Source organism: Acinonyx jubatus, chromosome A2, assembly GCF_027475565.1.
Source record: "Acinonyx jubatus isolate Ajub_Pintada_27869175 chromosome A2, VMU_Ajub_asm_v1.0, whole genome shotgun sequence".
NCBI lineage: Eukaryota > Metazoa > Chordata > Mammalia > Carnivora > Felidae > Acinonyx > Acinonyx jubatus.
Window position 1 is genome coordinate 11650628 of NC_069383.1, and position 15926 is coordinate 11666553.

The 15926-nt window shown below is 40.6% G+C and overlaps 1 protein-coding gene across 2 annotated transcripts; it reads right to left on the bottom strand.

Moving 5' to 3' along the window:
* Window positions 1–852: 852 nt before the first annotated feature.
* On the bottom strand, window positions 853–15394 carry LOC106980749 (olfactory receptor-like protein OLF3). Of its 2 annotated transcripts, XM_053217947.1 has the most exons (3): window positions 14235–15394; window positions 13504–13613; window positions 853–8934 (listed from the first exon to the last, which is right to left on the bottom strand). In XM_053217947.1, exon 3 carries the CDS (start codon window positions 5032–5034, stop codon window positions 4081–4083), a length of 954 nt encoding a protein of 317 aa, XP_053073922.1. In that variant the 5' UTR covers window positions 5035–8934; window positions 13504–13613; window positions 14235–15394; the 3' UTR covers window positions 853–4080. The 2 variants fall into 2 exon arrangements, with proteins under 2 accessions (XP_053073922.1, XP_053073921.1); XM_053217946.1 differs by having other exon boundaries at window positions 13504–15394.
* Between the last annotated feature and the right edge of the window lie 532 nt (window positions 15395–15926).

Sequence of the window (15926 nt, forward strand, 5' to 3'; positions counted from 1 at the left end):
TTGCTGAGGCTAGAACTTCCAGTACTATGTTAAATGACAGTGGTAAGAGTGGACATCCCTGTCTTATTCCTGACCTTAGAAGAAAGCTCTCAGTTTTTTCTCCATTTAAGATGTTATTAGCTGTGGGTCTTTCATATATGACCATTATGATGTTGACGTATGTTCCCTCTATCCCTACTTTGTTGAGGGTTTCTATCAAGAATGAATGCTGTGTTTTGTCAAATGCTTTTTCTGCATCTATCGATGGGATCATGTGGTTCTTATCCTTTCTTTTATTAATGTGGTATATCATGTTGATTGATTTGTGAATACTGAACCAGCCCTACAGCCTAGGAGTAAATCCCACTGGATCGTGGTGAATAAATCTTTTAATGTACTATTGGATTTGATTTGCTAGTATCTTTTTTTAATTTTTTATTTTTATATTTGAGAGAGAGAGCACGAGCAGGGCAGAGGCAGAGAGACGGAGACAGAATCTGAAGCAGGCTCCAGGCTCTCAGCTGTCAGCACAGAGCCCAACTCAGGACTCGAACCCACCAACCCTGACATCATGACCTGAGCCGAAGTCAGACGCTTAACTGACTGAGGCACCCAGGCGCCCCTTGATTTGCTAGTGTCTTATTGAGAATTTTTGCATCCATGTTCATCAGGGATAAGGCCTGTAATTCTCTTCTTCAGTGGGGTCTTCATTTGGTTTTTTTGAATTAAGGTAATGCTGACCTTATAGAACAAATTTGGAAGTTTTCCTTCCATTTCTATTTTTTGGAACAGTGTAAGAAGAATAGGTATTAACTCTGTTTTGTGTGTGTGTTGTTTTTTTTTTTTTATTTTAGAGACAACAGGGGAGAGGGACAGAGGGAGAGAAAGAGAGAGAGAGAGAATCTCAAGCAGGCTCCACGCTCAGCATAGAGCCTGAGGCAGAGCCTGATCCCACGACCCTGGGATCACTACCTGAGACAAAATCAAGAGTTGGATGCTTACCCAACTCAGCCACCCACGTGACCCAACTATTCTTTAAATGTCTAGTAAAATTCCCCTGGGAAGTCATCTGGACCTGGACTTTTGTTTGTTGGGAGATTTTCGGTTACTGATTCAATTTCTTTACTGGTTATCAGTCTATTCAAATTTTGTATTTCTTCTTGTTTCAGTTTTGGTAGTTTGTATGTTTCTAGGAATGTATCCATTTCTTCCAGATTGCCTAGTTCGTTGGCATATAATTTTTCATAACATTTTCTTATAATTGTTTGTATTTCCATGATGTTGGTTATGATCTCTGCTCTTTCATTTGTGATTTTATTTATTTGGGTTCTTTCTCTTTTCTTTTTGATAAGTCCGGCTAGGGAGTTATCAGTCTTATTATTGGTGGGGCACCTGGCTGGCTCAGTCAGTGAAGCATGCAGCTCTTGACCTCAGGGTTGTGATTATGAGCCCACATTGGGTGTGGAGATTACTTAGAAATAAAATATTTTTAGAAAAATTTTATTAATTCATTCAAAGAACCAGCTCTTAGTTTTACTGATCTTTTCTACTGTTTTTTGTTTGTTTGTTTTTTCTATATCATTTATTTCTGTTCTAATCTTTGTAATTTCCCTTCCTCTGCTGGTGTTAGATTTTATTTGATGTTCCTTTTCTAGCTCCTTTAAGTGTAAGGTGAGAGTGGGTATTTAAGACTTTTCTGGCTTCTTGAGGTAGGCTTGTGTTGCTATATACTTCCATCTTCTTACCGCCTTTGCCGCATCCAAAGGTTTTGGACTGTTGTGTTTTCACTTTCACTTGCTTCCATATATTTTTTAATTTCTTCTTTAATTTCCTGGTTGACCCATTCATTCTTTAGTAGGATGTTCTTTAACCTCCACATATTTGTGGCCTTTCCAAATTTTTTCTTATGGTTGACTTCAAGTTTCATAACACTGTGGTCTGAAAATATGCATGGTATGATCTCAGTCTTTTTATACTTGTTGAGGCCTGATCTATGACCCAGTATGTGATCTATTGTGGAGAATGTTCCATGTGCACTCAAAAAGAATATGTATTCTGCTGCTTTAGGATGAAATGCTCTGAATATATTATATATATTATATTACATATATTTATATATATTTATATAAAGACCACTTATGAGCTGACTCAGCTGAGCTGAGGAACCACCATGAGTCTGGAAGCAGAAAGGCAGATTCAGAGAAGTCACCTGTGTGCTGCCCTTGAAGGTGGGGGGGAGGGACAGCAAAGGCATGGAGGCAGAGGGAAGGCGCAGGGATCCTGCGGTGGACAGTGAAGCATCCCGAACATTTCAGCATCTGGATACAGCATCTCCACATACCTTCCTCCTTTGCGTGTCATGTGTATATTCGTATTTTTGACTAATTTTCTTCTCCTTCAACTCTTTTCCTACTATTTTATATAGGGCTGCCCATGGTGGTAAATGTTACACTTTACTCCATGGTTTACATAATAGACCAAGATAATGACATTTTAGAGGAGGTATGAGGTCCATGTAGGAATTGCAATCTGGGAGAAGATGTAATGTCTCTCTAAAATCTCTTTTAAATCATGTAACTTGGCTTTACTTTTCTCCTTCATTCAGATTCCTCTAATGTCTCAATAGTACTGCTAGAGAGGTCAGCCAGCTGGTCCCCTGGCCTCTAAGCTCTTCTTCCACTGAATCATTGCCATGGCAATAATTCTAAAATGTAAATTTTATCAGGTCATATCCCTGCTTAAAAATATTTGCCAGCTCTACATTGCTATTGAGTAAATCTAAAATATAATATGGCATTCAATGCCCTCTGTGATCTGAACCTTCTTCACATGCCTGCTTCATCCTCACCATTTCCTCATCTTCTCTGTCCTGCAAGCACGGCTCCAGGGAATTTTTGAACTCTGTGCTCTTGTCAAGCTCTGTATTTTTCACTGGTTGCCCTCTGTTTGGGTTGTTATCATTTCAGTAACTTGTACTCACTTTCCTCATCTAAACAAGGAACATTTCTTGTCCTTTCATATAGGAAGACTTCTGGACTCACCCCAAAGTCTTACTCTCCTTGACTATTCCACCTCATTAGTTTACGAAGACCAACTAGGGGTCCTGCCGTGTGGGGGAGGAGGAATGGGAGAAAGTGTTCAAAACACAGACTAGAGGAAAACACTGCACAGGTATCTGGATTCAACGAATGCATATAAAGTTCTCTTATCTTTCATTGGCTTTGGCTGAGGAATCTGTCCTTTCTAAGATTGACTACATCTTTTATATTTATACATTATCTCAAATTTTGTGTGCTAATTCTATGCTTAAAGTCTAGGAAGAGAGTTAATACTTATTTCAGAAATGGGATGGTTTTAACATTTAAATGGCACCCTCGTATATGTAGTTAAACTCTTCTCTAACTGTATTAGGTGGTGCCCCAAATGTGGCGTATCCTTGGCCAGTAGTAGCCTCATCTAAATACCTTTAGTTATATTCCTATCATTGCAAAACAAGACCTTCAGTTGATGCTCCTCCACTGAGGTACCTTCATCAGGCAGACGAGATGCTGTGAGCACATGTAGCAGGTCCAGCACAAAGCCATCTGAACAGCCTTGAGAGCATCTCTCTCTTCAGAACAACAACTCACACAATTACTGAATGTAGATACAAATGCTGCTCAGTAATTTGAGTCTTAAATGTGAAAATGCTCTTGTTACCAATGAAAACACAATAACTTTATATAAAATTTGAATGAATAAGAACCAATGGTCCAAAGTAAGATTCATGAATAGGTCCACAATTACAAACAGTGTGACACATCAAAACAGCAAACTGTACTTTTTGTTCATTACTGCCAGGACATATGAATGGAGATTGAGTAAGGGTGGGAAGTTCCATTACCACAGTGCTTAACTCCACTGAACATGATGTTGTGACATAAACATACACTCACAGACCACACCCCAACCCACCCTCCAGCCTCCTACCCAGCATCACCAGTACATGTGTCAGCATCCCCTTCCTGGTTTCCAGGGCAATGCAGGTGATGCCTGCCATATCTAGTTAAGTGAAAGAATTCACAGGCAAAGCTCTTTTCTCTAGCTAATGCTCAGGATTCATCAAGTTGCCAGTTTTGACGTTAATTCAGATAACTGCCCTAGTAGTTTCTGCCAGGCCCCCTTCACCTCCTTATTCCTTATGCTATAAATCATGGGATTCAGCACGGGCATCAAAATGGCATAGAAGACAGAAATCAACTTCTCCTGAAGGATAGAAGGACTGGAGCGGGGCTGGATGTAGGTGAAAATGGTCATGCCATAGCACAGGACGACCACTGTGAGGTGAGACGCACAGGTGTGGAAGGCTTTCTTTCTTCCCTCTCTGGACTGGATCTTCAGGATGGTGGAGATGATCTGGATGTAGGACAAGAGGACCAGGCAGAAGGGTGTCATCAGCAAGACAATGCTAGAAACCATGATCGCGATCTCATTGGAGGAGGTGTCCACACAGGCCAGTCTGACCACAGCTAGGAGTTCACAGGATATGTGATCAATATACTTGTTTGTGCACATGGGCAGCTGAAAGGTGATGATGGTCTGCATGAGAGAGTTGAGAGAACCACTGACCCAGGATGTGATGGCCAACCTAGTACAGAGCCCTCCATGCATGATGACCGAGTATCGCAGAGGGTCGCACACAGCCACATAGCGGTCGTAGGCCATCACTGCCAGTAGAACAAACTCAATCCCACCCAAGCCCAAGGAGAAAAATAACTGGGCTGCACAGCTCACAAATGGGATTGCTTTATGTTCTGCAAGAAAATGTGCCAGCATCTGAGGAACAATACTTGTGGCATAAGAGACATCAACAAGGGAGAGGTTGGTGAGAAAGAAGTACATGGGAGTGTGGAGTCGGCTGTCCAGTCTGATCAGAAGGACAATGAGGAAGTTCCCCAGCACTGTCACCAAGTACATGATCAAGAAGAGGACAAAGAGGGAGACCCGTGTGTCCCAGTCACTGGACAGGCCGAGGAGAATAAACTCTCTCGCCCATGTCTGGTTATTTGTTTCCATTAAAAAATGTGAAGATTATTAGTCTGCAGAGAGTCAGAGAGAACAGAAACTGTTGAATGAAAGAACCATAAGAATAACTTATTCTTAAAAGAATGCAATCCTAATGATATGCCATAGCTAGATATGTTCAATGATATGGGCCAAGTTGATAGACTTGATCCCCTGTATCTACTCTACATAAGAGGGGAAACATAAGGATGTGATGTGGTCTCAGGGAGTCAAGTAAAGTTTGGAGAGAAAGCAGTGCAATTCTGGAAGTTCTATATCTCTCCAGTTTACCCAAGTTTCCAGGGCAGGTGAGAACTGTAGATGACCATGGGAAGTAAAATAAGCAATGATGGTAAGCATGGGTCAACATTCAAGCACAACCCTACATGTATCTGGTGCACAAAACATGATGAAATGTATAAATAAATTACCAAAGAAAAAAGATTTGGAAGAGTCAGATACAGACTGCAAATAAGGCTGGCATCATGGAAAAATCTGGAATTAAAGAACTTGAATATGAAACCTGTTTTCATGACTTACCAGATATAAGATTGAGTTAGGCATTTAAACTCTTACATACAAATGGGCAATGTTGTGTAACTTACAAGTATGTTTAAGCGCAAGTGTGGATAACTATGGGGAAAGTACTTCATAACCTCTCCCTGGGAGTAGTGCAATTCTCTGTTTATCAGTATAAGTTGTAGCAGGAGCTCCACGCTGGAGAAACAGAGTAACAAGTGCTGTGCTCGCCTCTTCTGGCCTATCCAAGATTTCAGACAAAACAGGAAGCAACACCTTTAGTAGACTGAAATCTACCAGGTGGGAAAATATGGGTCTTTTGAGAATTTGGTGTCTTTGGTCTTTGGAAGGAGAAGAGTGGTCATTGTATCTTATTCTTTCCTTTTATTTTGCTACCCTTTGTTTCCCACTCCTTCTGACTTACTCTTCCTATTTTTCTACAACTCTGGCCCTTGTGTATGGTCTCAGTAAAAAGGACAGTATGGAAATGGTTGCTTTAGCTTTCTAGTATAAAAAGAGGGAGAGAAAACAAATCTGTTAACTTTAGGTGACTCTTTAGCAGATCTGCATAGGAAGTAGACATTTGTTTTTGATTAATTTGGCAAATATCTCTAAGTGCCATCTTGGCCAGATGCTGGGAATTCAAGGGCAGTATTATACTTCCTTGTGCCCCGAATGCTCAAGGAGAAGACACAGACACAAAACAGATTGTCATTTCCATCACTGTACCCCTGTTGCATGTGCGAGCTGCCTGGACATCAAGCCAGCCCATGACTCACTCTGCTCCTCTCGCCCACCCCGCACAGCTCTCTACTACAGCCCTTGTCTTGTGACAAATGATTGACAGTGTTGGATCCTAGAGAAAGTGGGACCTGTAGAGCCCGAAAGTTTTTGCCTTAAATCTGTTCTCTTCTGCTTCCTGAAGGCTAGAGCAAGCTACTGACCTCTCTTAGCTTTATATTTCTTAATTTGTAAAATGTGGGAAATTTTGGCCAACTGAAAGGATCATTGGTGAACTCAAATGTTTGGAAGATCTACGGTCAGTCCAGTAGTGACTGGATAGGCAGGGGCCCAGCAGTCAATGAGGACAGTTGGTCGACCTTTCATTTCACATTGATCACATTTGGGCTCTAATTCCCCTTTCTACCAACCAGAGTTTCTCTTACTTCTGGTTAATTCCTTTTCCATCATTATAAAAACCCAATTTTGGGGGAGCCTGGGTGGCTCAGTCGGTTGGGTGTCCAACTTCGGCTCAGGTCATGATCTCACAGCTCGTGAGTTCGAGCCCCGGGTCGGACTCTGTGCTGACAGCTCAGAGCCTGGAGCCTGCTTCGGATTCTGTGTCTCCCTCCCTCTCTCTCTCTACCGTCCTCCACTCATGCTCTGTCTCTCTCTGTCTCAAAAATAAATAAACATTAAACAATTTTTTAAAAATTTTGGGGCAGAGACTCTGTGCTACATAATTATCATTCTGATTCTCTCTTCCTTTCACATCCAGAGTTCTGAAATGATTGGTGTCTAATTGCAGGGTTTATTTCCTCATAACATTCATCCTTTAAGCCATGGACATCTGGCTTCCATCTTCACTAATCCATAGATATTGCCCTCTTGAAGGGCACTCATAGCTTTCTTTCTTTTTTTTTTTTTTAATTAATTTAGTTAACATGCAATGTAGTCTTGGTTTCAGGACTGGAACTCATGGCTTTCTAGTCATCAGATTGATGGAATTTATTCTACGTTACTTCTTTATTGTTTAAATAATTGAACTATTTGTTCCTTCACACTCTCAACTCTGTGATGCTCTTCTGTCCTGATTTTCTCCCCATCTAACATTTTTGTCTGTAGTCTTGGATACGTATTTTAAATTCTCCTGCTGCATTACCGTGAGAATCTTCCAAGATTATGTGCACAGAATGTGTGCTTTTCTTTCTACAGCTCGTCCTTGGAGGACTCGTCTAAAACTATAATCATTGTTTTCAACTCAGGATCTTCCAACTCAAGCCCACGATGATCTCCTAGACATCTCTGCAAAGTCCAGATGCTTCTCCAACAGCTTAATGAATGATTCCTAAATATCCCACCAATGATTCAGCTCATCTCTCCACAACCTGTACACCATCCAAGCTCCTTTATCTCAAGCAATACACTACAATTCTCTCTCTCCCAGGACATCATGTTTAGTTTTTTCTTCTTTCTTACACCCCACAGAACAAATCCTCTTCTTTCATTCTGTATTTATGAATCCCTCCCCTCTCCCTTGGACTTCATTCACACTGATAAAATACCACCACTGTGTTATCACCCTCCATCCGGTAAGCACAAAACTTCCTTTTGAATCTCACTGATCCAGCCTGCACCCAGTCCTGCTAATACTTAAATAATTTTCATGGATACATCAGCTAATGACTTTCAACTCATCAAACAGCATATATATTTCTCAAGTCTGTTGCCTTTGTTTTTAAGATTTTAAAATTTAATTAATTGATATCCAAATATGTCTGCTTTCTACAATGACAGAGTCCATTTTTGGACAGCTGATAGATTAAGAAAATAGAAATAGCATCTGTATTAATTCCTTTTGTGTGGAAATTATCCTTTTTGTGCCTATGTTGGATGTAATTGTTCTAAATGGAATTTTTAAAACATAAATTACTTGACCTTATTGTGAACTTCAATATAGGTCACGTAACAAAAAACTGAGACCCCTACAGATGGAGGAAGGATCAGGAATGACACTGAAATTATAGGGAAGATTGTGTCTGAGGCATGGACGCAGATGTCAACTCCTCATTGTTAAAACAGGACTCGGATCCAGTTAAAGTACCTCCAGGTGCCTTCTCCCATTATCGAGTTATTAACATAAGCAGTGAATAGAAGCAAAATGTTTTCTCTATATGACAAAGATATGCAAACAAAAAACAAGTTTTCAGATTCCCAATACAACACATATTATCTAACTTAATATAACAAATTAGAAAGTTCAACTTTAGCCACTTATGTAGGTTTTTTTTTAACTTAAGTACAGGAAATTAGTCCATTTCCCTGAAACCTACATGACCTTGTGTGTTGGGAGCTAAACAATCTTGGGTGGGACTAATGAAAGTCCCAAATGCAAAAGCAGAACACACGAAGGTAAGTCCCACAACCTGCAGATATGTTTCTTTCGTGCTGCTCAAAATCACTCAGGGCCATACCTTCATCAAGTCAAACTGTCCACAGAAATGACACTCTCATTTAGAGAGAGATTTCTCTGACTTGTGACCGAAGAGTTGGTTGATGTCAGCACTGAGAGCATCCATCCTGAGCAGGAATATTTGCATCATCCTGACATATGGAAACAGAGAATCCCTGGGTGGCTTGGGTGGCTGGTATCTCCAAGACTGGTTTCGTCTCCTGAAAGAACAGTTACTTTATTCTCTTTGTGGTCCTGTGAACTTCTTCTAGCCTGATTTGGTTAACCTGACTTTTCACTTAATCAGAGTCCAATCCTTGAAACTCAGTTTCTCAAACATATGCAAACCTGACACACACTTGGTGACATATTTTATTATGGTCTCATGTAAATTCTTCTCTTCTTGCTACTTCTTGTTCCCTGTAGCTAAGACCAGTGTTTTCATGACAATATAATTCCCTCCATCCGGCAAGTGTCCACAGTGCAATCCCCACGGCCAATGCCAGAAAAACCAACCCTGGGATGAATTAGGACACCTGAATCTTGCCTCCAGTTCATTCTCTGAGTGTCAAGGGTCTTTGAATAAGCCCTTAATTGCCTTACAACTTCATCTGTTACTAAAAAAGAAAATCATAATATTGTGAGAATCAAACTCTCCAGAAATAATTGAGATAAGAGGATATAAGGCAATTGATAATATATCTTTTCTTGTCTGGAAATGTAACATATTAATATTACCACCACCTGCTAGTCACTATCAGTACCTAACAAAAGACTCCATACTTGTGAGCTTCTTTCCTAAGTGTCTCTCTCTATGTCAGGACGAAGCTTTGGGATGGAGAAGCCTATTGTACAATTATACCCAAGGCTCATGTTCCTGCAAAGCACAGCTACTTTACCACATTTGCTACAATACTTGAGAAGATTTCACCAGCCATGTTTCATGTCCCTGATCCAAGTTCCTAACAAGTCACTTCATTTCTGTCTCTGTCTCTGTCTCTGTCTCTGTCTCTGTCCCTGCTAAGGCCACACTCCCACAGGCTGCGGAAGCCTCTCAGATGGTAATCAGTGCTGACAAACGAGATGTGTCTGCTTTCCTCTAGGTTGAAGCTGCTCAAGAGCTCTCCCTCCAGCTAGGGATGGACCATAGTGAAGAGACATCCCAAATTCCTCGGGCCCCAGTACTCCTCAGTCACCAGGGACCAGTTGCCATTGCGAGGGACGCTACTGGGAGGACATTGACAAGGGCTCAACAACAGCTCACACACACAGACCTAATGAGCTTTGGCAGCAGCTGCATTGGCAGGGGAGGCTGACCCAACCCCCCAGGAGCTTCCTGCATGACAATGCTAATGGCTGCCACCACTCCCAATGCACAGGCCAGGGCCTCCCTGCTGCCCTTCTCCCTGTGGAAGGCTCTCCTCCATCCCTCTGCCTCTCACATCTTCGTTACAGCCTTAGGCCAGAGAAGCCAGCTTGCTGAGCTTGGATGATGTGCTCCTGGAGCCCAAACCAGACTTTTGCCTTCAAGGCCCCAATCTAGAAAGCCGTGACTGGAGCTGCATGTAAATCTGGTGGAAGCACCAATTCTGCCCTTTTGGTTCCAGATGCCCCTACATCTCCTTCTGGAGACAGGAGAGATATGCTTCACTCCCCTGATGTATGTGCAGAGTCCAGCGGGCTTCTGTGAGCATTGCCAGTGCGGTGGACATTCTAGCACATCCTCGTGGTATTATCTAAGCTCCAAAATTAACAGCCTCACATAGACAGATTTAAAATCTACATGTACAAACAAACCGATTAAGGAAGTATTAGCAACTACTGAAAAAAATAAAAAGAATTAAGATCATCCAAGATCTTTAACACAGAAGGGTGAACCTTCTAACCCTCTTCAAACTTTTTTTCAGGTTTATAAACACATAATTGACAAACAAAATTGCAAAACATTTAAAGTGCACAACGTGATGATTTCATATGTGTGTACATTGTGGAAGGATTGAAATTTTATTTTTAATTAGACATTGTAGTTTAAGATCATGTGGATATACATGCTGTTGTAAGAAATAATACATAAATATCCTTTTGCCCAGTGTCCCCCATGGTAAGTAATACCCTGCAAAGCTATACTGCCTTGCCATCAGATAACACAATATGTAACAGGATGGAATTAAATAAATATTAAATTATAATCATATGATATATGAGGTGATATTATAATATCACAAGATATCGGCATTGATGTAGTCAAGGGACAGAATGTTCCATCAGCACAAGAATCCTCCATGTGGTCCTTTCATAGCCACGCCCACTTCTGTGCAGCCCCTACATCTTCTTACCCTCTCCTGGACCTCTGGTAATCACTAGCTGTTCTCCATATCTTTAATTTTGGCAGTTCAAGAATTACATATAAACGGAATCATATAGTATATCCTTTCTATGACTGGCTTTTCACTCAGCATAATTCTCTGGAGATTCATCCGGGTTTTATCTGTCAATTATTCATTCCTTTTCAGTGTCGATGGGCATTCTATTGTGTATGCGTACACCTTTTACTTAATCACCCACATTCTGAAGGACATCCAGAATGTTTCTGGATGGTATTATAAATAAAGTTGTTGTAAACACTCACATGTAGGTTTTCATGTGAGAATGAGCGTTCATTTCATTAGGATAGATGGCCAACAGTAAAATGACTGCTCATAGGACAGTACAAATCAAACTAACATATACACAAATGGAATCCCAGAAGAATAGAAATAAGAAAGAATAAATATCTGAAAAGATAATGACAGGAGATCTTTCCATAAATAATGAAATCCACCAAAGCACAGATAAGTTCAGAGAACAGTAAGGAGGATAACTAGAAAAACAAGCAAACAAATAAAAACAACTAGAGATATCATATTCCAACTGCTTTAAAGAAAAAAGGTGAAAATCTTGGAAGTAATGAGAAAAACAGACAGGTGAAGAAAAACAAAGATATGAATTAAAAAACTTCTCTTTAAAACTATGGAGCCTGGGTGGCTCAGTCAGTTAAGTGTCCGACTTCAGCTCAGGTCATGATCTTGCGGTTCCTGAGTTTGAGCCCAGCATCGGGCTCGCTGCTGTCAGCCCCTATCCCACTTCAGATCCTCAGTCTCCTCCTCTCTCTGCCCCTCTATCCCCTCTCTCTCAAAAATGAATAAACATTTAAAATAAAAAAGAAATAAAGAAAAAAAATGTTTTAAACGATGCACGCTGGGGGTGCCTGCGTGGTGCCTGGGTGGTGAAGCACGTGGCTCTTGATCTAGGGGTTGTGAGTTGGAGCCCCCAGTTGGGTGCAGAGGCTACTTAAGATAAAATCTTAAAGGATACAAAGAAACAAACAAAAAACAAAAACAAAAACAAAAACAAAAAAGATGCAGCCTGGAAGGCAATGGAGTGACAATTATAAAGTGCTGCTAAAAAAAGAGAAATTGTCAAGTCAAATTTCTATACCCAGAGAAAATATCTTCCAAAGATGAAGGAGAAAGAGGAGTTCACCAGACAAACAAGCAATGAAAAAAAAATAGAATTTATTGCCGGAAAATCCACACTCCAAAAAATGTTCATGGAGGTTTTTCAGGCAAAGGGAACATGACGCCAGGCAGAATCTGGATACACACAAAGATGTGAAAAGTGCTAGAAATGGTAAAATTGAAGATAAACATAAAACTTAATTTTTTAAAGATTTAATAGACTACAAGATAATAGTCTAAAGCAGAGGTTACTTTGCGTCATCTCGTAAGAAGGACCCAGCATGTGGTCCGGAGCCTCAACAGACCAGACCACAGAATGTGATCCAGTCAGGGGATTCAATTGCTTCTAATTTGGTTTTCTTTCCATTTGGTTTGCTCTTGGATCCAGCAAATACGAAGTACAAAGAATATTTTAAAAAAATTTTTTAATGTTTTTTATTATTGAGAGAGAGAGACAGAGCATGAGCAGGGAAGGGGCAGAGAGAGGGGGAGACACAGAATCCAAAGCAGGCTCCAGGCTCTGAGCTGTCAGCACAGAGCCCAACGCGGGGCTCAAACTCATAAACCACGAGATCATGACCTGAGCTGAAGTCGGATGCTCAACCAACTGAGCCACCCAGGCACCCCCTCCCCTTAAAAAAAATTTTTTTTAATGTTTCAAAGTACAAAGAATATTTTTAAAAATCAGGATGCAATTGAAAGAAAAGTAGTAATTGGAACATTTAGCGGATAATTGATGATATTAAGGAATTATTTTTAAATTGAATTAAATGTAATAGTATTCCGGTTATAAATTTAACAATTTCTGTCTCTTAGAAGTGCACAGTGAAATAATCGTTTCAGGATAATTGAGAGAAGGGGAAATGGTGAGGCTATATATAAAACAAGACTGGCCATGATTCGATCATTTGGACGTTGAGCACTGTATGCATGAGATTTCCTCCTCTTCTGTAGGATTTTGTAATTTTATATGAGAAATGTTTTTTAATTCTACCAAAAGCTGATCATCTTAATGTATAAAATAATGAGGCAGCTCCCTCCATGTTAACCACAAAACGGTTTCCATGATATGTTGTAGAGGAAAGAAAGCAAGACATAAAGTAGCTTGTCTGGAATACTACCAGTTAGGTTTAAGGTCTAAACATACACAAATATGTACTGTGTTTGCCTTTAGAGAAGACTGCACTCATGTGAAGAGATTTACAGTTTGTAACACATGCTTTGGTACTGTTGGGAAAGTTTTGCCAGGCACAAAAGAAAGTAATATGTTTTAAAAATCAATTTTCAGAGCACCTGGGTGGCTCAGTCGGTTAAGCGTCTGACTCTCGATCTCAGCTCAGGTCTGGATCTCAGGGTCGTGAGTTCAAACCCCTCACTGGGATCCACACTGGGCATGGAGCCTACTTTTAAAAAACATTAAAATTAAAATTAGAAAAATCAATTTTCAAAATCTTCTCTTTGTCCCCACCAGCACTATGGACTTAAGGATGTTTCTTAACCTCTCTGTGCTTCCAGTGCCTCTGCTATGGAAAGGGACTAATAAAAGTGCTTTCCCCCAAGGGTAACACTGAAAATAAATTAGTTAACTTGTGAAAAGTGCTTCCTGTCTTGCCTTGTAAGAACTCGATCTCACAATTTTACTTGTATTGTTGAGAAAAGGAAATAAGGAAATGGTCTAATGCTTGAGGACTCACAAGTCTCAACATGTAACATATTACTCAGAATGATCTGTTCAAGAGTCCAGGTGTCTCCCACTGAGAAACAACAGCTTGTGTTTGTCATATATGCTCTAACCCAGGGGCTCTTAACCGAAGAGGAATTTTGTCTTCCAGGGGACATTTAGTTTTCTAGTGGGTAGAGGCCAAGGATGCTACTGAAAACCCTACATTGGACAGTCTCCTAAGACAAAGTACGGACATTGGACAGTCTCCTGTGGCAAAGTTTGGACATTGGACAGTCTCCTATGGCAAAGTATAATATAGCCCCAAACATCAACAGCATCACGACCAGGAAACTGCTCTAACCTATGACCAGCATCTGGTGCTGTTTCTTCCAGACAGCAGAGCAGTCACATCCAGGTTCCAAAAGGTAAGTTTGAGAGGAGCATTTTTCATGGTTGCCTGTCATATCAAAAATCACTTAAATGCATCATTTTAAGATTAAGAATCTACCCAAATCCTTTATTTGCCTTTATATGCACAAATAGCTAAATCAAGATTTTTTTGATTAAAAGATATGTGTGTTCAGAGATGTTCTCAGATTACACACATTAATTTAAGTGCCACTATTCACGGTGACCAATTATCCTAAAGGCCTACAGAGATGAAATGTTGGGGTCCACAAGAGAAACAAGGCAACCTTGGGTAAGCAAATGTTCCCAAAGGGCTTGTTTTACAGACAAACCTTAAGGATGTATTTGTGGTTACTCAATACTGAATCAGATTTTTATTCTCAAATATTTTTCAGTTCCCAACTTTTAAAATGAGTTTCCTCTTAATGGCTTTAGTGTAGCATTTCCTCTTTTGTTGCCCTGCATCTGACAGCTCTTTCCTCTCTCCTGTGGGTCCAGAATGTTCTTCGTAAGCATCTACTAAATTGGAATGCCTGCAGTCTCCAGGTGGCCCGCTAGCATTTAATGGATTGGCGCTGGCTAAGAAAATGCCACCCTGAAAAAAATATAATCTATGCAGTGAAGAGAAAACCGGAAATTTAACAGATAGACTCTGAGATACATGATATTATGTTCTCGCATACCTAAGGCCCACTCTCAACATTTCTGCTTTCTCAGAAGGAAGATCTGGATGACCCTTTGGGTGAAGGACAGAAACAAGTTCTGAAGCTGGCAGAAGGGAGGGATCATGGGATGGGAGGTGGACAAAAGTCACACTGGGACCACACACCAGTTACACAAATGGGGCACAGCATCTTCACATATGCCCCTCCTTGCTGTTGCTGAGCGCATTTGTATTTTTGACCAATTTTCTTCTTCCACATCCTTTCCCTTACCATTGTTTACAGGCTATGTTTATGGTGTCCTATTTTTTCACATTAGTACACAGGTAGCAGACTATCCACGCAGGACTTTGACATTCTAGAGGAAGAATGGACTAAACATGGGAAGAAGGAAATACGTTGATTTGGGGCTGTCAAAGGTGTGAAATGTAAGCAATTATCTGTCATGATTTTTTTTAAACCAGCATCTGAACCTTCCTTCTGTGTTTGGGGTATCCACCCTGAAAAGAGGCTAAAATGTTCCCAGCATCCCTTGCAGCAAGAACACCCAGGCTCTGTCACTCAGGTGCTTTCGTGCCAGATTTGGGACAAGGATTTGCAATCAAAAAAGGGAGGAACTGCCCAGAATTAAATGTTCTGAGGCCGGCACTTGAGGCAAAGCAAATCCAGTTTCTAGAATCAGCTGTGATTAACAGCACACTAGGGATATCTCTGTCTGGGTCCAGGGAAGACCGTGGGATGTCTACAAAGGACCAGTCTGCAGAATGATTTTTTTTAACCATTTTTCATGATGCGGTCAACTCTCCGCCTGATTCTGGAGATTTTGTGAGCTATTTAGTGCCTGTGTTTTCTGCTTACATTAGCCCGACTTCTCCTCTCCTGCTTGCAACTAATCACTGTATGATCATATTCAGAAACTTGGTAAATGACAGGAATAGTACAATGAGTGGAGTTTTTTCTTCTTTCCACTTTTCTATTTCACT

Excerpts from the sequence above, each read along its gene's own strand:
- LOC106980749 (XM_053217947.1), bottom strand. The coding sequence starts at position 5,034 with ATGGAAACAAATAACCAGACATGGGCGAGAGAGTTTATTCTCCTCGGC.